At 30.9% G+C, this 26111-nt stretch overlaps 2 protein-coding genes across 3 annotated transcripts; both read right to left on the reverse strand.

Annotated features, from left to right (window-relative positions):
- Positions 1-719: 719 nt before the first annotated feature.
- Positions 720-11221, reverse strand: LOC137816456 (inactive protein kinase SELMODRAFT_444075). 2 transcript variants are annotated; one of them, XR_016518290.1, is made up of 8 exons: positions 10917-11220; positions 10478-10611; positions 4067-4161; positions 2318-3384; positions 2029-2228; positions 1796-1872; positions 1377-1698; positions 720-1290 (listed from the first exon to the last, which is right to left on the reverse strand). XR_016518290.1 is itself a non-coding variant. In XM_068619593.2 (8 exons), exons 1-8 carry the CDS (start codon positions 11110-11112, stop codon positions 1141-1143), a joined length of 2202 nt encoding a protein of 733 aa, XP_068475694.1. In that variant the 5' UTR covers positions 11113-11221; the 3' UTR covers positions 720-1140. The 2 variants fall into 2 exon arrangements, 1 of the variants encoding a protein (XP_068475694.1); XM_068619593.2 differs by having other exon boundaries at positions 2029-2189; positions 10917-11221.
- Positions 11222-20558: 9337 nt separating this feature from the next.
- Positions 20559-25434, reverse strand: ATS (Homeodomain-like superfamily protein). The gene is made up of 6 exons (XM_068619594.2): positions 24254-25434; positions 23795-23871; positions 23359-23398; positions 23003-23102; positions 21496-21583; positions 20559-21378 (listed from the first exon to the last, which is right to left on the reverse strand). Exons 1-6 carry the CDS (start codon positions 24717-24719, stop codon positions 21223-21225), a joined length of 927 nt encoding a protein of 308 aa, XP_068475695.1. The 5' UTR covers positions 24720-25434; the 3' UTR covers positions 20559-21222.
- Between the last annotated feature and the right edge of the window lie 677 nt (positions 25435-26111).

Consider the following 26111-nt stretch of genomic DNA (forward strand, 5'->3'; position numbering starts at 1 on the left):
CCCAACTAAATGCTTTCCCTCATCATTATTTAGAGGCCTCAATCTAGGTTGTGTCGATTAGTATATTACAATTCTAAAAGTCCTACGATGTGTTAGAAATAAGTTCCTCTTATCAAGGCTATAAATTTAGATAGATTGATCTTAAGTCTAAAAGGTTGAAAAACTGAGTTTTGATCAAGCCGATCTTTGACTATTTACGTATCTGGTGAAGCATATTGAATTTTTCCTTTATAATAGTAAAAAACTCAATCTCAAGCATACAAGATAAAGAGACTTGATACACCAAGTCAGCTTTTCGCTTGAGTGAACACCTTGCTTTAACTTATACTTTTGAAAATCATCGTTGCATCTTGGTTGCAGAATGACCAACTACTCTCTACAGAGATAACCTTTATTGAAACATTCCATGTAATTTTCTTACTTTGGTCTAACTCTAAGAAACACTGCCAATTTTAATGACCAAGAAGATATCGCATAGTGAGGAATCAAACACGAATATGCAAATATAACCCGAAAAGATCAAATATAGTGCGCACTGTCATTCATCTAGTATTAAACTATGTTGAGAGGATGACAAAATAAAAGGAGGATGTGCCTAGCTTCATTCTTTCCCTTTTACTTCTGGGTATACAAATATAGATGTAATAATGAAGCCAATCAAGGGAGTACACAAGGAGAAAATAGATGATGAAATTACAAAAATATAGAAATAAACTAATTTTAAAGGAATGGAATATTAATTATATTCAAAATTAATATATTTTCTTCTAACAGAAAGAAATGGGAAAACATATGGTGAACAACACACATACATGCACATTGCTAGTCCTACATTTTGAAACTGACACCTAATATTAAGGGCCTCAGGTTGTACAAACAATTTGGGGATTTCCCTTTGGATCCAAGAGAAAACAGAACAAAGAGAAACATCCCCTTTAAATGATTTTTTTGCTATTAAGCATATGGTGAGTTAGAACTACAGGGCTTCAGAAATACCCGCCAAATTACAAATATATTTTTGAATGAGAAGGCTAAACTATAAGCTTTCAAATGGATAATTGATCCTATGCAGCTCACAAATAGAACTATATTGCCAATAATAGATCTTCTAGCTAGACGAAGAGCAGAAGGAAGGAATGATCAATGTGATAGTCTACGAGAATGACTTATTGTACCTTCTGGTGGAGTGAGCGACTTCAAACCGCTTAAATGCCCACTTGTGTTACCAACTGAATTCATGTCTAAACCCACAGGACGAACTGGATCAGCCCCTTCCAGCACTCTCAGGATCTACATTCACGTTAAAGAAGGGCCTTTTCAATAAAAAAATGTATAAGGAATTCCTAGGTAACAGGTTTAACCCATGCAAATCATACCTTTGACATTGGGGGTCTGGCATTAGGATCCACACGGAGACACAACGAAGCAGCTCGTGCCATGGCTTGAAATTGAAGATTAAATGCCAATAACTCCTCAGAGTTGAAGCATGGTTTGAGAGATCGAACGTTTTGTAATATATGACTGGTCTCTGACATGCGTAGAGGGTGAAACCATTCAGAAAGATACGAGAGTCCATTGAACTGTTCCAACTCGCCAATTCTTCTACCTGTTATTAACTCTAATAATACAATTCCAAATGCATATACATCTACTTTATATGTAAGGTTTCCAGTCTCAAGATACTCCGGTGCAAGATACCTAGTTTATATAAGGTAACCTCAATTAGAATCAAAACCGTGATGTCCCTTATCTTGATGATAAGAAAATATACATGCATATAAAGCCAATTCATTACCCTGAAGTTCCTATAACCCGATCTTCTGTATTTATATTGCATTCTGAGTGCCATCTAGCAAGCCCAAAATCCGCCACCTATATGAAAGGTAAATGATTAGACTTAAAATGCAGTCATTTTTTATTTAATTATTGTGTGAAGCATTGTCGATTAAAATTACCAGATTGCAAAAATATTCAAAAGTGGAGTACTTAAGATTTGGCCAAAAGAAATGTGGAAGGCGAGTGCATTACCAAAGGTTCAAAGTCATGGGTTAAAAGTATATTTTTGGGTCGAAGGTCTCTGTGCACTATACAACCAACTCTACAATCTTCATGAAGATAGCGCAAGCCTCGTGCAGTTCCAATTGCTATCTTTAACCGTGAGTTCCAATCGAAAGGCATAATCTCATCTCCTGTTAATCAAGTGCAAGACTGTTTGATCTCTCTTTGGACTGATGTCAAGAACATTCAAAAACAAATTACAAAGACAGAAAGGGAGAAACGACAATAAAGGAGTGTTTGAAATAAAGTTAGTAAATACCATATAAGTAGAGGTCTAAGGATCCGTTGCATATGTACTCATAAACTAATATCCTCAAATTGCTCTCTGTACAAAATCCTATCAACGGCACAACATTTCTGTGTTGTGCACAACTCAAAACCCGAACTTCCCTGCAGAAATCAATATCTGCTTGAGAACCCCCAAACTTTAATTGTTTCACCGCAACAACCTGGCCATCTTTGAGTATTCCCTTGTGGACCACACCAAATCCACCTTCAGCCAAAAAGTTCACATCTGAGAACATATCAGTAGCTTCCTCTATTTCTTTGTAAGAAAACCGTTTTGGAGGCTTTCCAAATACTGGTGCTTTATTATGACACCGTGAGCATAAGGGAGGAGGTATTGAGGTAGTTCTTCCCAAAGGTATGCAATTATCTCTGTTGCTTGGGTCGGGGACGTAACTTCTACTTTGAGCTTGGTCAAACCCATATTCTTTTCTTCTCATCTCTTGATCACAACGTATAAAATTCTCGAGTAAAGTTTTCGAAGATGAAGATTTAGTTCTTTGGATAATACTGTTGTTTTTATTTTTCCGAAACTTGTCGTCTACAATGTGGTTTTGAGGAATCCAAAATACAGTATTGTTTTCACTAGCCATAGATGGTGTTGGACGCGACCATGGCGGGGGAGGGCGATCTCTTTCAATATCAAAGTATAATGATGGCTGGACATTGAAATCTATTGGTTTGTTGATTGCTTTGTGTATGTTTTTTCCAGGGCCTTGACCCTCGTAGAGAGGGTTTTGTTCAAAGACAAGGAAAGGAGAAGTCGTGGAGTCAGAACTTGACCCTGAATTTACTCCTATATTTCTTATAACGGAAGTACCTGCTTCTTCAGGGCTACCCACTGGTGTAGAATGCTTCAATCTTCTACCTTTTAGCTTTGCAATTTCTATGCCTGGTGAAGAACTAGCCGAGAAAAAAGGAGTTTGGAGTTCATCGGAACACCCTAAGTTAAGTCTGAGGATTTTTGCCTGTGACCCATTCATCACCACAATGCTACAGTTGAGTTCATCCATGCAATGATTTACCTCTTGCTTTAACTTCCTGTTTCAACAACGTAGGTATTCATCAAAAAAAAAAAATCGTATATTTATCATTCGACAATGCAGCTCTGAAAAATTCTACCTATGTGAAGCAGTTGTTCAATCAAATCCTAGAAAGGCAACACCTCTTCGAAATTCAAATAATGTTGCAACCTATATAAATATTATCTACTTCATTAATTAAAATGATCACTGGACCTAGCAAATAATAAGGTGGGAAAAAATGTAATAGGTTGCTTTCTTTGTTTACTGGCAGGTAATTATCGGACAAACAATAGTTTAGGCTATTCAATACATAAATCTATTGAACGATTAACCTGATGCAGTTGGTTAAAAGAAGCTACAGCTGCTCGAAATAAAAAAACAGTTAATGTGCTACATATGAATTGCAGAAGAGGGGTCATCCATGTCCATATAATATATGGTTAAGTGTTAAAATTAATTTTTCAGAAACTGGAAATTTTAAAAACACGTGCTTAGATTGTTCGGAACCATGAATAAATAATATATGTACTTCTCTTCCACATAACAATTTCTCATCATCAAATCCATCAACGTGTTAAATATGCAAAAGCCAAATAACTTCATTGCAGCGTGCATGGAACAAATGAGAAACATATTTGCAATCAACAAAATAAACTAACAGCTCAGAGAAAAAGAAATATTTTTTCATGTTTAATTACTTGTCCAATATGACCCAATGGGAACCGCTCCATCTAGCTTCAGCCGCCACAGCACCACTGGGAGTACCCGTCACCACCTTAATCTTTACCCTTACCTGCATTGTGAGAAATAGAAAAGTCATTTCAGCATATACATATGCATACATACATCCGGAGTTGGACACTCTCCCATCATCTTTAACCAACTTCCCACAAAATAAGTAACCATTTCTCACTCAATTGATTTCCATAAATTGGATACCTTGAATATCCATGACAGATTCAACATGAATACAATTTTGCAAGTCTTGATAACGGGCTAGATAATTTGGAGAAAAATGGGGAAAATAATTCTATAAAGAAGAGATATGAGAAGAACTACGGGATTTCTGAGAGAGAGAAAAAAAGTGTGCTCTAGCTTGGAGTAAATAATTTCATAGTAGAATAACTATATACTGTACAAATTGATTTAATAATATTGATTTTATTTTCGTGAAAACTTCTGGAACAAATTAAGTATTATATTTTATTATGAAAAAATAATAGCAAACGTGACATCTAATTCGATAGAAATATACCAAAAGATTTTTTTAAGTCCTATTCATAAAATACAATTCAATACAATATATATATATATATATATATATATATATATATATATCAAACCTATAAAAGCTCTCATAGTTTTTTCAATTGTCGTTTCTAGTGAAATCCCTTTTATACATTTAGCGTCTATTTTTATCTGATGTAATGAATAAAAAGTTCATTTATCTGTAAATATACATTTGCTACAATAGCTTTATGATTTTCTTAATCTTAATTTTGTTTGCAATCCAAAATAGACTTCCAATGTTTTTATATTTTGTGTAATCCCATACATCTAACATCTAATAGTCTTACATTGATCAATAGTCAAGTTTAGGAATAATTTAAATGTACATTTCTCATATAAATCTCGTCTTGTAAGGACAAAAGCATGATAGAGTCTAGAAGTGATCAATAACTTAGATGTGATGATTGATCTTAATGGTGTTATCTCAACAATAGTCCTTTATTTCTGTGAAAATTGGTTGTTTTGTGACGTTGAAGCTAGTAGTCAAACCTCCATAAGGTAATTATATCCTCACGATTCAAACATTTATCATCAACTTCGTCCATTCCTTATGTGGTTAATTTTTCACATTCCAGTTCGCTTTCAATCAGTACAGTTAAATCTGTAAACATAGCACAGTTTGCATAATTTTTTTTCTAGTAGCTTGTTTTTTTTGTTTCTTAAATCTACTCTAGTACTTTTCTCTATGACTCTTTTGGTGTGCCTTCTTTATTCATTGAGTTCTTTATTTTTCTTGTTTGTCTTTCATTCATTGATCTTTGAGTTTGTCTTACATATAGTATTCCTTTTTGCAATTACCATTCTTTGCTTATACCTTTTCTTGTTTGTGTTCTTGATTCCTCTAAGTTTTGTGGTGACTTGTTCTTAAGTGAGTGTGGTTTGCTTTGAAATTTTTCATTTGAAGCTCATCCAATCCACAAGAAAGGCTTGATTGAGGACAGAACACTTTCTTGGAGTGGTTTGAATACTTTCTTGGGCATTTTCCAGCAACCTATATCTCACTTTATTTGTCTAACAAGTTTCTTTCACGGTTTGTTTCTGTTTTTTTTGTATTTTTTTTATCATGGCTCATTTTTCTAGTGGAGAATCCTCCAAACCTTGCTCACCTCAAAAGACAGCCCTTTATGAAGACTTAAAGAATGCCAAACAATCAAATGCTCACTATCTTGATGTGATAAGACAAATGGAGGCAAGACTCCAAAGTTTGGAGTTAAATCGTGAAGAAATCCATCAAAACAGGGAGAGAAGACCTCATCCTCCTCTTCGACATTCTTCAAGGCATTCTCATTCTTCTCATGGTTATTATGAAGACAATGCACGGCCAAGGCCTCATCACCATGAAGAGAGGCGCCAACATGTGGCTAGTCCTTGTTCTCCTAATGTAAAACTTCCTAGCTTTAGTGGTGAAAGTGATCCCAATGTGTACTTAGCATGGGAGGCTAAGGTTGAGCAAATTTTTGATGTAAATGGGGTTAGAGATGAGCATAGGGTTAGATTAACTTCTTTAGAATTTTTAGACTATGTCATGCAATGGTGGCATCAATATCTCATGGACATTGACCTACACAAGAGTCCGTCCGTGGTCTCTTGGAACGATTTGAAAGCTTGTTTACGCGCTAGATTCGTACCCCCACACTTTAGGAAAGACCTATTGTTGAAACTCCAACGGATTCATCATTTCATCAAGGCACACTAAGTGTGGATGATTACTTTAAACAACTAGACACGCTTTTAATTCGAGTTAATATGGATGAGAGTGAGGAAACTAAGATAGCTAGGTTTGTGAGTGGCCTTCGAAGGGACATTCAAGACGTGGTAGAATTGCAAGAATATTCTTCTTTGGAAAATGTGATGCACCTTGCTAGTAAAATTGAAAATCAACTTGCAAGAAAAAATGCTTTCAAAAATCATTCTAAGGATAACTAGTACCACTCTTCATTAATTGTTTTTAAAAAAGATGAAAAATTTGAATCTCCCTTTTTAGTAATCAACATAACTACTCACTTAGGGTAAAGTCCTTGGATTCTCTCCGAGGAGTTTCTATACATATAATTTAAACACATTTCACTCATATTTACATTGTCAAAATGATTTATGCCAAAAGACACTTCTACTGCAGCAATGGCTGATAACAATGTTACTCTCCCAGATTATACGTGAAGATAATATATGTTCTTTGAAGTTATACTTCTTTATAGTTCTACATTTTAGGCTTGACTGATTTGTCATGGCTGTAAAGGCTTCCAAAGATTTCAAATTAAGAACATTGATTACATCATATAATCACGTTAGTAATCCAAGGCAGAACTTTCTTGTCCATTTTTTCGTATGGAGCCAACACTCAGGATAGGTGTAATGTTTGCAGCTCAACCTTCTTTTATCTACATAATAGCTCCAAGTTTTTTTTCATGTATGCATGAAATAGAAATTTGGTGTACTTGCACTATACAAACCAAAGATTGTTCTCTCCCAGCTTCTCATTCTACCCTCCTATAAAACTCCATGATCTTTTTAGATAGCTTCCTGCTACTACTACTAGCATTTATAAACTCATTCTAGCATCATCACTATTTTTCAATCTAAGTTTTGCAGCCAATACTAGTTTGATTTAACAAACTTTCCAACTAAGATGTGTTTATAGTGACCAAACAACAACGCTCATTGATATGACTTTCATTACTATCAATCTCTAAACTTTAATCACCCAAATTAGTCATATAATTATCCCCAACTTGTTTAGTGATCATGGACCTCTCTTCTGTAAGTACCCGACTCCTAATGTCTCTATTTTGTACCTCGTTCATATTGGATTTTGGTACTAAGGATTTTATACATTCTTTTGGACACAAGAACCAATCAAAATAGGTAAAGATCGCTTTTAGAATTTACATTTTATGTAGGCCTAGGTTTTTATATGGATCATGTTATACACCTTTTTAGTGTCTAATATTCCATTATTAAACATACCATTCTAATTCTTTGCTTCCAAATATACCAAATAATATATATTCACATACACTTTCAGATTTTGTTACATTTATCATTGTCCAGGAATATGATAAACCGGTAAAAGTGGACTGGTGCTTGTGAGTGATGTGCATTTCTTACCTCAATTCATCTATTAAACTATTCCATATCTGATCCACAAATTTACAAGTAAAAAATAAGTGACTAATAGTTTCATGTTGCTCTCCACACATAACACACATAAGATTTCCTACATTAATTCTCACTATGTTCTATGTTTTCTTTTGTTGCTACTCTATTAAGAATTACCCTCCAAACAAAATGATGTGCAACAAGTCCAGTCTTTACCTCCAAAATACTTAAAAGAATTCATAATTATCCTCTCTTTAGTTGTGAAGATTTTTATATGCAGACTTTACCGTGTATGGATCCCCTTCTTCATCTCTTCACGCCCATCTATCATTTGTATCTCTATTTGGTTTGTTTCTTATTACCTCTTGCATAAACGCTTCAAACTATTGTTTTTTCATTGAAACCATTGTCTCCTCCAATCTAGATGACACTCCCACTTATTATCAATCCATCTTCCGGACTCCTCTAATGTTGCATTATTTTGTGCGTTTGTGGGAAGTGATTTAACATCAATGTTTTCTTCAACCCATTTATCCATCCAAAAGCTTATATTTTTTTTCTATAGCTATTTTGTTATTAAATATTTTTATCGAACTATTTTTATTTCACCACTTCTTCCACATATTATTTGCAAACCTCTCTACCACCTTAATTTGTACTTAGTGTTATTTTTTATATTTAAATTTCTGAATGTCATATTTTTTTGATTCAATAGCTTTTTTAGTGACTTTTTACTCTCACTTTGAAGTTTTTATTTCCATTTTGGCAAATAGTGTTATTTTAAATATATTAATACTAGTAGGGTGGCATAACGGATTAGCCTGATCCGTTTTGGTCTAACTCACCACTAGTCTGCCAAGATTATATAAGCTGAAATTAGTAACTCGTTCTGTCATAGGGTGAATTGGCGGACTAACCCCTCACTTTTCCATTTTTTTTCTTTTATAATTATTTTTGTTTTGAATATTTACTTGATTGTAGTTATTGATATCACTTTTTGGATAACAAAAATGCAAGGAAAAATAATAAAATTAAATCAAACTTTAATATTCTAATCAAAGAAGATTTAATGTTTAACAAAATAAACTAAATATCAACAATACTTCAATTAATCAAATGAAGCATAAAAAAATTAAAGTAAATAAAATTCTAAATAAAACATTGATAATCATCAATTTTAAATTCAAGAAATTCATCTTTAAAAATATAAAAGGAAAAAAAAACATTTTGAGCCCACTTTACTCCATTTATGATCCACTAAATTACTGGGTTAGACGGTTGATGAATGATGACAGATTAGTGGTTTGTCATCCCTAAATACTAGTAGATATAATGCATTATCAGAAGAAGTAAAAATTAAAAATGGAAATTTGAAAGCAAAATACTGTATCACAAAACCCATAATCTTCGTCTATTTTTGTTCACAAAGTTACAACATAGGCATTATAATCATGAGGGTAGTCTGACTTAGTAAAATTGACTAGGAGCAACTCTTCACTGTCAATAACGGTCAAATCTTTTCCATTTACGCGTATGTAAAAGTATAAAAAAAAATCTTTTCCATTTTCTCTACCATGCATGGACAGTTGTTTATATTATTTTTGTATAGTTTGTCCTACGAAGCTTTGTGCATGTGCAATTATTGATAAATCATGAACTCCATTATAAGACAAGATTTCAAAACCTTATACGAATCCAACGAACTAAGTCAAGCTGGTACAACTTTGAAGAGATCAGAAACTTCCTCAACTTTACACGTTACTGAAAAGCAAAATTGAGGGCGTAATGGTATATACATGGTCCTTTTTGGTGAAAATAAATACATCCATATACAGACACGCACATTTTAAATGATTGATGTAAAAAAAAGACAAATTATTAGTAAAAATTATTGATATAGATTTGACAGAAAATGTATAATATTTTAAATAACTGGCATAATAATTTGCCATGCCTCTGTTCTATTTTTTTTTAATTTAAACATATAAGAGTATATATAAAGATAATAATGATTAAATGAAAGTATAAAATTTTAATTTATTGTTTTGGGGAAGATTTAAAATGGAAGAAAATTTAAAATAATATAGTTTTTATAACAAAAAACAGTTTCCTATTAAAAAAATAAAAAATAGTAAATAGTAAATGTTAAATTTTATAGTTAAATTTATTTTTTTGTAATTAGTATAAAAATAACACAATTTATTTATGTTCATTTTTTATTTATTGCATATTTCTTCCATTCTATTTTCTATTAATATACGTAACACATTTTTTATTCTATTTTTCTTTTATTTATTTAGTTTTTGATTATTTTTCTCTTATTTATTTAAAACAAAAACTTGTAAAGTCGTAATGCAAACATAGCACTAGTGTTTGAAAAATACGTCTCCGTCACCGGAAGAAAGGGAATGAGACAAAAAGACAGCACGAATATGGTCATAAAGTCACAAAGGATTTTAAAAACCTGAAAAAAAAAATTGATAAACAACAGATTCATCACGTTACTGAAACCAGGTGGAAAACTAAGCCCTTTTCGTCGCACTAAACGTTAAGAACCGAGGCAACAACTTGAGAGAGAAAGGTCGCGGAAGCGGTACCAGTGGCAGCGGGTACAGGTTTTCCGTATACTCGAGTGCATAATTATTCCTCAATTTTAATATTCACATCGCAGTTTTGTCAAAAATCGTGAATCGTTAATGCAAATCAAATTTCAAGGTTACCTCAACTTGATTGTGCAGCTGAAGCACCATCTGCGCACAAGACTCCGAGATATCTGTAATTCGCTCCGGCAACTTCCCCGCCGGTCCGGTCGTACAATCTCCGGCGAGTCTCGAAAAATGCCAGAATCTTCTGCCTGCAATAATCCACAACCACACAAAATTAGCTCAAACTCAAAGCCAGTTGAACCGGCAAGAATTATAACAAGTTAAACACAATTCAATACATAATTTCAGTGTTCTTCTCAAATCAGCATGTGAAATTTCAGTATTCATACAGATCACTACTGAAACGAAACTTCAACTCTATTCAATGTACAGCACCATAAGCATGTGAATAACGACATCTAATAAGTTTTGTTGTGAGAATTAACTCTTCAATTTTGCGATTGCAGTTCAATCCGATTCAACGGAATTGAGATTTATCGAAAGGTATAGGTACCGGTTTTGTGAGCAGAGTAAACGGCGAGGAGCGTGATGGAATCGCTGGAGTGAACGACATGAGTGAGCGCCCAGGCTAATGCGGTTTTGGAGATTATCTTCTCCGCTCTGACGGCGACGAGAACCTTGTTGGAGACGGTGGCGGTGGCGGCGCTGTGCCTGGCGCTTCTGGAACCCACAGTTTCCTCTCTTAGCATTGGTGGTTGAGTGTGGAAGATGGATGAGGGAAGGTTTGGGTTTGGATCGTCTGGTCCTCACGTATGCATTGCGTTGGGTGCGTGTGAGTGAGCTTGATCGTTGCATTATTTTGCGGAGTTAACTCGAAGCCCATGTCTCCAACTGGCATGTCCCAACCCTGGTTCGGTTAACCTAACCAGAGTTAAGAGAATCGGGTAGTTGTTTGTTAGTAGTTACTTGCGAGGGGCCTGGTGGTGAGGCTGGTGTGTTATGTCTTGTCTTTGTGAAGTGGCAGAAAGGAAATTCTACGCCATCTCATAAATAAATAAATGTCAAAAACTTATTTCTCCTTAAATGTTTTTTACCAAAATATGTAATTATAATTATTATTTTTACATATCAAAGATATAATCAGTATTTTTTTTATATGAGAATTTTATAGATGATGAACCTACACGAGACTAGTAAATCTTCTAAGAGCTTATACATGTGTATATTTATTATCTTTTCACTTTTTTGAATATTTAAATATATTTACATACTAGACATATTTTATGCATATTTTTTTTGGATATTACATTTATGGTATTAAAGTATATTATATTTAATATTGACTTTCGAGAGGTGGATTTATTATGTTTCGTTTTGTGTGGTGCTATGTGATGGATTAAGAAAAATAGTTAGAAATTTCTCAATGATTTAAGAAAGTTAATTATAAATTTCTAACTATTTTTTTAACTTTTCATATTAATCTATTTTTAGTATAACTAATATTTTGTTATGAGTGTTTTATATGATAAATGTGTGTTTAATTAAATTTTATAAAAAATTATTATTTTAAGTTAGAATTTACATTATTATTTAACATTAATAACTATTTTGCATGTATAACTTATATACATATCCGTCATAAAGTCGAGAATGTATACAACTAGGAACGACGGTCAGTATTTTATAATTGGGCTCTAATTACCATCAATGACAATTATGAGTATAACAATCAATTCAATGAGTTTTAATTATCGAGTGGCTATTTATAAGTTATAACGATTATTATAAGGTCAACCTAAGAGTCACTATTTAAAGAACATATAAATAGAAATTCTCAAGGAAATACATCTTATCTTATTCAATATGTTCCATATACTTATATAATTATACTTAACACATATATTATCATCATTTTGTGTTCTTATTGACTTGAGTATCAAATAGTCTTCTTCAGACGAATCTCCTCCTTCAACTATAGACCAACGTGAGGAATATCAAAATCCACACCAAAGCATTCTCTGAATTCATCTCCGGTAAGAACAACTTATATATTAAACATAAAGTAAACAACGTGTATTATGAAATTGTTTTAATTATTGGTATTTTTAATATAAAACATTCAAATTAAATTTAGTGATAAAGATAAAACAACTTAAAATAAATAAATTATTAAGAAAATTAACTATCTAGATGGAAAAGAAAAACTGATAATTAAAATTATCTTAGTTAACTGGGAGAATGTTTTTTAAAATACATATTTAAACTAAAATAAAAAAAATAATTAAAATACTTTTTAAAAATAAGTTATTTTAATTTAAATTTGAATGTGTTTTTAATCGTTCAAATTTGGACTCGTTTTAGTTTTATAAATTACAAAATTTAGTACTTTAATTAAAAAAAAAATGATTTGTTTCCCTCAACACCAACACTATTATACTTCTTGCTGATGTGATTGATAACAACAATGTCAGCATACATGTATTATGTGGAAATATTTTATACTTAAATATACTTTTTAATCATCAAATTTTAGACCTGCGATACAACGCAACTTTAAACTTCCAATATTGAGATTATTGAATAATGTTTTAAGATAAATTTATTAATAATCTAAAACTATCAAAATCTAGTGAAGTAAAGAAAAATACTGTATTTATATATTTTAATCACAACGGTAAGGACTTGTGTTTTTTAGTAATAAATAAGTGTATGAAATAATTTATAAATGACAATAAAAATTAATATATATATATATATATATATATATATATATATATATGTTTAGTTTAAATATAATTTAAGATATGTAAACAAGGTTATGTTAAATAATGTTGGGAGTGAGGATAGGAATAAAGAATAGGTGTAGTAATCTCGTTGGGCCTTTAGAATCGAAATATAAAACAAAAATAGAAAGAGAGGTGAAGTTATCATAACCATGGGCTGCGAGCAGCAATTCTGACTAACCTTTCCTTCTTAGAAGGTTGCATGAGTGAGAGACTGTTTCTTCCTGCACTTCCATACCTTCTTCTCTCACCATCATAAATTTTTGAATTTTCAAAAATGTCCCTCTATAATATTTTGGATTACGTGATCCGGAAGTTATTTTTTAAATTTGTATTTAGCTTCCGGATTATGTATCCAGAAGTCTTTTTTTAGATGCATGCTTACTTTTCTGATTACATAATTTGGAAGTCTTATTTAGCTTTCGGGTTATGTAATCCGGAGGTCTTTTTTCAAATAAGTTTCCAGATTAGATAATTTGGAAACTACTCTATTAGGTCACACAAGAAGAATAAAAATGTATTTTCATATTGTGTATGGAGATGTCGGAAGAAGATACGGAGGTGCAGGAAGAAATAGTTTGAGTGGGATGTTGAGGTAGTGGGAATTTTTTTTTGGGTTTGTTTGGATATTATTTTTCCATCATCTTTATTGATTTCGAGGAAATTAAAGGTAAGATAAGTTAATTTTATTCTAAATTTTCAATACGATAACGAGTGAGTGGTTTTGGATTTGTAAGTGCTTTTAGCCAAATATCATACATAAATAATATATTCTCATTATTTTTTTATAATAGGTAATATACTTATCAATATTATTTTGATGTCAATAATTTTAGTGTTTTTGGTAAGTAATGGATGTGTTTGGTTATTATTGTTAAATAATTAATATGAATTATTTTTCTATATTAGCTTATCATGTTTATTTATAGTTTTTTGAAACTATGATAGTTGTGTGTGGATACATAAGGATAATTGTGTATGTTGAAGGTATTCTTAAATGCAACACTACTAGTGTTGTCCTTGTTTTAGGTTTTGAAATTTTTTAAATTTCAATCTTTTGAAAAACATGTAATTGTGTATTTTATTTTTTCTTAATATATATATATATATATATATATATATACACATTAATGATGTAATTGAAATAACGATAGTGAAATTGTTACAACAACTATTATATTTTATTTGAAAAATAGAAACTCATCAATATTTCATTCATGACAATGTGATAAAGAACATAAAAGGTAACAAAAAAGAATTAATTATTTTAGGGATATGTATTATTGTTTATATGGTTATTATTAAGTAAGTGAAGAAGAGTAAAATGTCATGAGTGGTCTGAGATCTCTCTCTAAGTTTTAGAAATTAAAAAAGAATTTTTAATTAAATAAGTAAAAGAAAAATAATCTAAACTTGAATAACTAAAGTATATTTATTAAGCTTATTTTATAATATAGAGACGTGATAATAGATTTTCAGCTTAAAATAAGAAGTTATTGTCAAATGAAGGTTTTAGCATTTTAATATGACAATTAGATAAAAAAGTGATCACAAACGAATTATAATGATATTTTAAAATGTATTATTATTATTATTATTTTACAAAATGTTATTATTTATTATTAATATTTTATATTTCATCAATTTTTAAAATATGTAATGGTGGGGTATCCACATGCTATGTTCCAGAAGATTTTTTTGCTTAGTGAACCTGTTGAAGATATTTGCAGATGGATCTTTATTTAATGTTGTTTCGCCTTTTTCATGTAATAGAATGCTATTTTGCCACCGGATATTTAATAGATTGTGAAATTTAAAATATAATGGTTCGATGGAAAAAAATAAAAATAATATATATATATATATATATATATAGTCTAACTTTACGAAAAAAAATTGAGTAATTAACAACACTAAAAAAAATATTAAATAAAAAACAATTAATTATTATATTAATTAAATTAAATATTATCTTAAAATTTTTAAAAATTATTAATATTTTGAAATTATTTTTATTATTAATAAATAATTTTAAATTAATATTTAATTAACTACCAATTTTTTTTTAAATTTTTTTAATAGTTAACTAAATAATAATTTAAAAATTATTTATTAATAATAAAAATATTTTAGATATTTTGATTTTTAAAATAGTATTCAATTTAATTATATAATAATTAATTATTTTTGTTTCTATAATTATTTTCTATGTAATAAATTTTTGTGTGAAATAAATAAATTAAACTTAATAAATAAATCACATTACAATTAAAATTCAAGAGTAATTTTTTCATTGAAAATGTAACCCAAAACGTGAGAATTTCTCCTTTGTGATTTTTGTAATAATAAAAGTTTTATATTTATTGATTTCTAAATCTTAATATATTTACAAATTAAATGCATACGACTAACACATATTCATTAAAATACTATTAAGACTTTATATTACTATTAGGATCAGATTTAATTTAATATATAATAATTTTATTTACTAGAGTATTACTCGTAAAATGTTGATTTATGTATTAAAGATTTCTTTTGTCAATATTTATCTATTATTGATATTTAAATATGATATATCATTAAAATAAATAAATAAACATGATTTGAATAAATTAAATTTTGATTTACAAACAATTTAAAATAACATTAAAAATATTCAAATATAGCAAAAACATGTTTAAACATATTAGAAACAAAGTGTGAGAAAGAACAGGTATTCACATGCAGAAGAGAAAATGAAAGAGGCATTGTGACAATCCTTTTCGGCACCATTGGTGTTACCATGTGGTCGCAGTTATGACATAATGAATGATTATCATCGACCAAGGACCACGTTTGTGTTGTCACAACTTCCTGCTCCTTCTATGGACCATGTTCGACACAACCATATTACTGTTGTAATTTATGTATTAAACTTTATGCTCATTTTCAATATAACTTTTATAATAGTAATACTTTATAAATTTCGAGATAAATATAACTATATTTAGATATTTATTTCTCTACTCTTACTTAAAGAATTTTTAGTGTATATTATATTATAATATTATAACATCTACGTCATCATTAATTGATTATTTGTAGTAAAAAAATATTTGTAGTCAAAATACTAATGACTATTTGTAATAAAAAAAATTATTAAAATAAGTTTTTATTAGTGATAATGAATTTTTAATGTATACTATATTATAATATTATAACATCTACGTCACTCATTAGTCAAGATGAAATATCTTAACATACTAGTAGTCTACACTGAAAATATGTTTGTCACATAAAAAAACAAATAATGACTCATTCCAACCGTTTTCTTACTACAAGATGAAATATCTTAACATATTAATAGTCTATATTGAAAATTTGTTTGCCACATAAAAAAAAATTAATAATAACTCATTCTAATAATTTTCTAAATACAAGTATTAAAAAAAATCTAAAATTTGATTTAAAAATAAAAATCAATATCGTGTGAAAAAAAAATTAACCTTTATTTAAATAGAGTAGGATTTTGACATATGACAACAAAATCTAAGATCATATAAATCAAATTTTATCAAAATTCTAATCAATGTAGAGCTTTGGACATATCATTAACATTTGAATAAAGACTTGTGAAATTGCTTGTACGTAATTTGTGAAAACGAGGTTGGAAAATGCCAAATCAAACCAAACCAAACACATTTTCAGAATAAGTATCATTTAACTAATATCAAAGGCTAAGTTTCATGAATAAAAATTATGTCTGAGAAAGTGATTTCAAATAAATCACTACTTTTTGTTAATTTCCGGAACTAACGTTGATATTAATTTGTAGCCACTTGATATTATCTTTAAATGTCAATTTATGATAGCTTTAAAAATAAGATAACCCGATTAAAAATTATTTACAAAACTAAAATCTTAATTAAAATAATTAATTCAGATATTTATTTAAAAACTCTAAACTAGTTCAACAATATCTACTTTGTAATTTAACCTGTATTGTATTTTACACCTATGCATACATTTTTTTTTTCAAAACATATACACCATAATTTGAACTTATCCCTATTTTAAAAAATGCTCTCTTATGGATCTTATGGATGGTGAAATGTTAAAAATATCTTCATTTGAGATTTAAAAATCAATTTAACTTTTGTCTTTCTTCTTCACTTCATCTTCTTCCATCGCTCTCCACTCTAATTTTTGTGTTTGTGTGTGAAAGTCCATAAGAGAATAATTGACCACTTAAAATTTTTCTCTAATGTCATGTTTTCGGTGTTTGAAGAAGTTTATTTTTTTTATATTTTTCTTTGTTATTGTTGTTGCTTGTTTACTCCAACACAGTTGATCTAAAATATTTTCGAATTGTACAATCCAAAATAGATTTGAAAGTTTTTGTACATTTTAAAATCTATACTCTCGAGTGTGTTAATACATTCCAGATTATGCATTACAAAATTTATTTGTTTTAGGTGAAGAATCTCAAAATGAAGTTAGATAGGGACAACGATGTCGATTCGTAAAAAAGATTGGGAACATGCTTTCACTAAAATTGAGGCAAATGTGTTGTCAATAGTTGTAGGATGACATGATAAGCATAAAGGATTTGGTTGTGGACCTTCTCATACATCCTTACTAGTGAGTTATGTTGACCACGTGACCTTAAGACTTCAGGAGTGTAAGGTTTGAGGAAATTGAAGTTGGTCTATCATGAACATAAGTTAAGTAAATTTGGGATCCCTTATTTTCAAATTAAGGTTGCGATGCTTAACATCGAGTTGTTGTCACTGTGCAACATTAGCCATGAGACCATTGATAAGTATCTCATTATGTGACAATTTTGTTTATATGTGACATTGGATTTCACATCAACGTTATCGATATTGGTTAAACTCCTTGGGGTAGAGTTTGATTATGTCATGACAAAGTTGAGGTAATATTGTGGAGCACACGTCAGACTCATTTAGTTGCACGAGGTGTACAAAGGAGTGCATCATCCGAAAAAAATGTGAGTTACAATTCAGGATTATTTGTTGCCTTTTGTTAGTTGTACAATATTCGTTGATAAAAGTGCACCATATGTTGCTTGTCGTACTTGACATTGTTCATTAATCTAAAATTTTGTGGTACTTATAGTTTATTAAAATGAATTTTAATTTTAACTCAATTTTATAAAACTTAGATCTAAGATGATACTTATACTCACTTATATATTACGAATAAGTTTTATTTCATATGAAATGTCTAATAATAAAAAAAATATTAACTCAATATAATAACAAATGTTTTATTATTATATGATAAATTTTGATCAAGCTCATAACATCTTTCGAAGGTGAATGTGACCAAACAATGGATTAAATTATTCCATCCATGAAATATTTTTATTATCTTAAATTAAATGCATCTTAACTCTTCATTTCCTTCATCAACGAACCATGTTGTGGTTACTGTTCTTTGTAAGTTCATTTAGGCTTAATTAAAAAAGAAAACGAAAAACCAACTTAGAATTGATTGATCATTTATTATTATTTCACTCTAAAATTCATGATTTTCTTAAAAAAATAGTATTATAATTACTAGAGTTTTATGGATTGTCCTCCTAACATTCCTATCTTCAATTTATAAATCCCAAAAAGAAATTATAAATCATTGATTCGTGACAGAACTAGCACTATGGTGGGCCTTTTACTTTTTCATTTTTGGTACTCAGCAAAAGATGGTTGAAAAATGGAGCAGATCCGAAAAACAGATTTCGGCCCACGACAAAAGTGTTCAATTGGGCTGGGCCACACATACACTTTTTATATACCTACAGAAAGAGACTTTCTAACAAAGAAAAAAGGAAAACTTAATATTACGTTATCATCTATCAATATTTTTTTAATTTTTAAAAAAAAATTACGCCATTTAAATTTATAAATTATAGTATATTTCATAGCATTTAATGTAATTTCTCTTTAAATAAATTTTCAACATCTAGTATTTTTTTTTTCACGTTTTTAGAATTGAGTGCAAATTCATAGATCAAAAGTCAGAGGTAGGACCACATGGGTGGGCCTTCAACTTTTTCAGTTTTATACAACATAAGAGATTGTTCTTACAATATCATATGATTAAAAATTTGTCCAAATCAAAAAACTGAACTTCGGCCCACAAGAAAAGTCTTCTAAATGGGCCACATTGAACAGAACTACACCTTTTCACAAAGCACTGCGGAAAAGGAAAAGGTAACACCCAGTGCCTGTTGTTTATTAACCTTTTGTTTTTTTATTTCAGATTATGCCATTTTTTCAGATTTTTTTTTTATTTCAGAAAAAATAACTTTAAACAATCAGTAGGGTTTGTACAACCGAGACTCTGACTTAGCATTCAATCCAAGTCGGACGACACAATCAAAATTGTTACATCTAAACAGGATTAACTATTCTAATCAACGATCAAGTACTAGTTATTGCACCCCTAAACATGACTCAACTCCTTAATCCGGTCCAATAGTAAAAGGGCCAATGATAATCATATAAATAGGCACAATTTCCAAGAATTAGGTATGTCATCATACAGTATTAAAAGCACCGAATACTGAATTCTTACTTGATCGTCGGAATACCTTTTGCAGGTACCATCCGAGTCCGAAGCTAGAAAAAGGAGGAACGGAAAAGTGAGGAGTTCGTTTTGAGAAGGAAGCGAAGAAGAGTTGACCGACCGACCGAGAAATGTTCAAATCATTCTCTTGATCCAACTCCGTTCGAGAATATATATATATATATATATATTAAATATTTATAAAAACATAATGATTTTTTTTTATTAGTTTATAGGATGAAGTTTGAGAGTGATTGTTTATATGAATATTAAACTCTTTAAAATCCATATTAAAAGAATTAATGAGATCTGATAAAAAAAATTCATTTTAAGAAGAACATGTGTTCTACATTGATGATGGTTGGAAATGAAACATCAAACGAGTATAAAATAAATTATAAATCGTTCTGATGATATACTAATAAGTAAATTTAAAGTGTAATTTAATTTTATAAAATCGATTTATAAAATAAAATTTAAAACCTTATATATTATAAAATATATTATTTTTAATTGATACGAGTTCTTCTATTGAAAAAATGTAAGAAAGAAAAGTTGGTATTGATAGAGTAATTTTGGTTAGAAAATTAAGGTGAGTTGAAACAAAATGTAAGAGTAAGTTTTATATTTATATTAGAATTGGGATTGAAAGAGGGAGATGATACATATAAGAAGGAAAAAGTTTGGAAGATGAATTTGTAAAAGTGAATTAACCTAGGTGAGGACGTATGTGGTACAGATATGATGAGAAGGATGGTACGATGAAAACATGACCCACCTGTCTCATATCACCATCCTCAAATGGGTCCTATTTTGCCTAACTATAACCCATGCTCCATGCCTTCAAACAACCATAATTCTATTTTTATTTTTCATGATGTTCTGTTCTATAGCTTGCACAGAAAATGACATCAAAGACAATGCCTCAAAACTCTTTGGACTCAAGCACATGTTCTCTAGCAAAATCCATTTATCCCATTCCTCATCTCTCTCCCAAACATATACACACACTTACACTTCACCAATCCAAATCATTCCCATAGAATAATTCCTCATCTCTTCATCAATTCCCTCCCCACATGTTAGCACTAGCCACTACTTTGTTCCAATGACAAGGAAAGGGGTGTGCTCAGCTCGTTATTTAACCTAATTTTTCAACTTTTTCTTTACTTTTTTTCCCTACAATAGAAACCAATTTCAGTGACAAAAAATAATTAGTTACTATATTGACAAAATTAGATACTAAAAAAATTATTCGTATCTAAATTAGTTTATATTATTGATATATATTAGATACCAAAGTTTTAGATACCAACTTCAGAAATTGGTAGCTAAAACTTAGGTAGCTAACTAGATACCAATTTAGAAACTATTGAAACTAATTTAGATATCAATAATTTTTTGTAGTCTCTAAAAGAGTATGCAATCTAGTCAGTATAGAAACTAATAATTTTTTGTCTCTAAAGTTGGTTTCTATTTAATGATTCTGAAGGAGAGTTTAGGGTTTCAACACTTTAAAAGAGTTATCTCTCTGGATGATTCTGGGTGGTCTTTTTGCCAAATGGGTCTTCCAAGGCTGAATTCAAGGTCAAGCATTCCCTCGGAAAGTGACAAAGTGGTGGAATCCAAGCCTCCAACACCATAACTGAGACCATTATTCACCTGTTTATAAAAATTATTAACCCTTGTGAGTGACATAAGCCATTTACAGAATATTCACAATGCATGCAAGAAAACTACAAGAAGCCACATGCTACATCCATTTGTGTCACAGCTTACCATGCTTTCACTTCCCTTGAGGTCAGAACACGTCAAACCCATCTCTGCATCTTGTCTACTATTGTTTGTTTTTGTCTCTATCTGTGTCCTGAAAAGTGGAAGAACAAAATTAATGCTGAAAGCTGAACATCTTCTACTTAATTAATGAAAATGGTACTTTCTTTAAACAAAACTCCAAATCCAAAGTCCCAAAATCCAATTCCTTAATGTATACAAGTCCAAACGCCATTGCTATACCAGTTCATGTGATTGCCTTTTGCAGATGAGATGCCATGTGATGCACCAATTAACGGTCAACATCCAAAACTTTCAATTTTCCTAGGAATTAATTGAGATGTTGAAACTATCTGTGATCTTATTCGGAAATGGAAAGAAGTGAAATCTCAACATGCAACCCTCGTTATTAATAGAGGAACAATTTTTGTCTGCAATCTCAGTTTTGGTAGTGAAACATAACCAAATATTTTACCACATATCACACAAGTGAATGAAGCTGAATTTCTTGATAACTCGTTCATGTGCGTGACAAAAATAAATGGATTAGTTGTTCCACGACCAATTAAGGATCTCACAAGGTTTTTATCTTAGAGATGTTTCAATGTTTATGCAATAATTTTCTTTTGAAAAAATGTGGCTAAACCTTTTGTTGTGCATTGGGATGAATAATATGAAAGCATTATATATTAAGAATGGACGTAGAAAATGACCAGCCTCATACCTACCTATAGAAACCCTAGGTTTTACTCGTCAAAATCTATGCACAGGTTATAAAGCTGTCGTTATAGAAGCTTGTAATAAAAAAAAAGATAAGCAAAAAGCCAACGACACACGTGAATTAAAAAAGGGTTTGGTAAATAAAGTCTTACCAACGCCAAACATTTATTAAGGAATGATAAACGTAAACTTTTAATTATAAGGGATGTATAAAAATTAGAAAAATATTATCTTTACACTCACTTTATCTTATATCTTTCACTTTATTTCTCTTTTCGTTTTACTTTAAGTTTTTCATTTATTATATATATATATATATATATATGAGTTCTTCTTTCAATTATTTACTTTCACGTGTACCCCTTAAAATGAGGTATGAGTATCATTATTCTAAAAAGTTCAGAAGAAAAGAAAATAAACAAAAGGGTCAAACAAAAGGAATTTTTGAAAAATCGTGCATATATATATATAATGATACATTAACAAACTATAACTTTTAATACTTTTTATATCATTTAATTATATATATATATATATATATTTATTTTTAAACACATCACTTTAAAAATTTATATAAGATTAAGAATCGTCAAGTATCATTTTTCATACATTATACTATGACATTAGCATAGGTAGCTTTTAATGGCCCAGAAGTTGAATCAATATTAGTCAATAAGTCAACATTACTTTCACATTAATTTGTATAGAGAAAAAAAAGTATGGTGTGAATGAAAAGTGAAAGCACAGAAATTAAAAATGGTTTATGAATTAATGCAAAAGCTGAATGAATCACCTGTGGGAAGTTTGAATGGGGTGTGGTAGATTGGGTGAGGGTGCATGCAGATGAAGTATGTTAATCCCTGGCCTTGGATTCAATAGTCCAATATCATGACCTGCAATATTCATCAACAATAGAGGCATTGCTCTTCCTTTATCAGACACCACAGCTTAATAATTCAGTTGAGGACTTTGAAGCCAAAGAGGGTTTTGTTTTTAACGGGGAACAGTACTAGAAGCAAATCATAGAGTTTTCTGTCACACCCGAATCACCAAAGATCTCAAACAAAGAGAATAATAATGATGATAATAATGGAAGAAGAAACGCAAAAAGGGTCCTTCAGAAGGAACACAACACTCCAATTCAATTACCTGTGCTGCCTTTGTCAGTGCTCTTCACTGTTCTATACATCTGCATGAACACCCCGCAAAAAATAATATCAGAAGAAAAGTCCACAAGGCTAAGATTGCATTACATAATCTAGATACCCCTTTTGTCCCTACTCCTTGGTTCTACCTTCCCCACTACTAGAGGCAACCTAAAACGACCAACAATGCTCCTTTTTTCCCTTTCTCTTTTGTTCTGTCTAGTCAGAAACTGATTCAAAGAGGAAGAATAAGAACTTCACTCATTCAGCTTAAAGACTATTATGTGGTTAAGGAGGTTCGATATCAGTCCTTGCAGAATTCCTAGAAAAACTGTTTGATAATTTTTTTATAAGGATTAAAAAAAAAACTCAAAGACTATGGAGAAATATAATGGGGAGAGAGATAGTACATATATGGGAATGAATAGAAACTACCCCACCTGCAAGTGACTCTTGACGTGTGCTAGGGTTAGATCCTTAACATTCATTAACTCTAACACAGACTTCGGAGTTGCTCCTGCAAGTGTGACAAGACAAACTCAAGATTAGACATAACCTAGAATATATCTATATCTATGTATATTTATACATATGCTTTATCTCACCACCATCACCTTTTGCATACAATAATAACAAGTTCTCAAACTTGAGTATAAGAATAAGGTATCACTAAGGAGATTAGATTAGAAGATAAGAGTCTTTTATATAAAAGTTGAGTTATAAAAAAAACTCTCAAACTATACTCACACGTATAATGTAATTAGACCATGGCTTATAGAACATTATTTTCCAATGGGTTTTCAAATAATTAAAGAAAAAAGCGTTTTTGCCCAAATTTAGAGACGGTTTCTCTTCACTGATTTTGGAATCTGCTAAATTTTGGATTTTGAAAGACTTACTTTCATGGCCGCCAAGAAGCTGAACCGCGTGAACAAAATGGGCATGGAGGGTGGTGGTCCATCTCATCCTGGGAGCCCTGACGCTTCTTTTGACGCCATTGACGACTCTCGCAGTTCGTTTGAAATCGCGGCCATAGATGTGAGGTTGAAGGTGGTGGTGGTGGTGGTGGTTGAAGCTTCTCGTGTCACCTTGAACCTGACGGCGAGGATTCAAATCCGCGGTTCCAAAGCCTAACTTCAACGACGGCTCACGGTGGTGACCAAGGTTGTGGAACTCGTGGCTCAAATCACTTCCTCCGCTGCTCCCGGAATCAGAAGTTGAGCACATGTCGTTGTGAATCGCTTTGCTGAAGCCCCCCAGTTCCTTCACCTCACAAATATCTGAAACGGAGGGAGGACTTATGTTCAAGGAGAGGTCTGGCTCCGACAATAAAGTTTGCATTAACGTGTGTGAATTGGTGAACATAGAGAAATATGGTTATGGTAGAGAGAAAGTGAAGAATAGAGAAGATCTAAGTGTGTTCAGGTGGTGAAATAGAAGAAGGAAAAGGCAGAAGGGGAGAGAGTTAAGAGATAAAGTGGAGAAGCAAATATAGTAAGAGATGGAATTGAAGAAGTTGAAAAGAAGGGTTTAAGGGTGTGATTATATGATGAGTGACTTATGATTTGTGATGGTGTGGTGATAGGCTTTTAGTATAGGATCCACTAGGGTTGAAGGAAGACCATTTAAAAGGTGAGAGAGAGAGAGAGAGAAAGAGAGTAATTAATTTCCAGGGACTACTTGTCACAACTAGTCAGATAAAAAAATAGGAGAAAGAGAAAAGATCAGAGTTTTTTGGGGATGCTGGTTTGAACCAAAAGTTAGTGAAAAGGGGTAGCAGTTATTTATGGAACATCAAAGTAGTACTGTGGAGAGAGGAGGTTTGAATGGGATGAGATGAGAGAGAAGCTGAAGGGAAAGAGTATGGTTTGGTTTCATTTATCCCTAACTGAGTTATAAGCTGTATAATAATAACTAAGATGAAAGGTTTAGTAAGAAAAAGAAGAAAGAAATGATGGTGCAGGGATGAAATGGTGGTTCTTGGCAGGAATATGGTTGAATTTCGAGAAAAACAAAAGGGGTACTATTGAATGGAATATTGGAATGGAAAATGAGTGTGTAGTTTAAGATGATGGATCGCGACCTGTTAAAATTCCCTGCTCTTTTTGTTTCTATCAGGGTTTAATTCATCTCTTTTAATAATGCATTTTTCTTCAATTGGAATATTCCTCTTTTATTATGAACGAGGATTCACTGCCACTCCAAAAATATCTCTCTCTCTTTCTCTCTGTGTTACGTGCAGATGTATATTGGTGCCATTAAACCTCATCGTTTTCTACCTATAACTATAGCTTTGGGACACCCTCACCAAGCTATATAGCTTCACTCCATATGCTCAACCTTCTCCATATATAGTCACAGGAAAATGACTCTTTCTCTATGTGCATTTTCCAAACCATCTCCATAAAAATTAATCAACACTTACAACTCTAACTCAAACTATTCTCAAACATGTTTTTTAGACAATGTTACTGCTGGATTCTGCAGAATTTTGCTGCATATCTACACCACTAAAAAGCACTTATGGATGTGACAAAAAGCTTAGTTTTTTTCTTGCTAAGTATTAGAATGTAGTTAAGTACTTAAAAGTTCTTTGAAATTTGTATAAGGGTTTTATTTCATTTAATTTTTGCTGATAAAAAAACTCCTTTTAAATGTCAAGTTTATGAACAACATGTCATTTTCATACATTTCTTAAGAGACAACAAATATATATATATATATATATATATATATATATATATATATATAGGTCGA

Source organism: Phaseolus vulgaris, chromosome 1 (assembly GCF_051622355.1).
Source record: "Phaseolus vulgaris cultivar YP4 chromosome 1, ASM5162235v1, whole genome shotgun sequence".
NCBI classification, from domain to species: domain Eukaryota; kingdom Viridiplantae; phylum Streptophyta; class Magnoliopsida; order Fabales; family Fabaceae; genus Phaseolus; species Phaseolus vulgaris.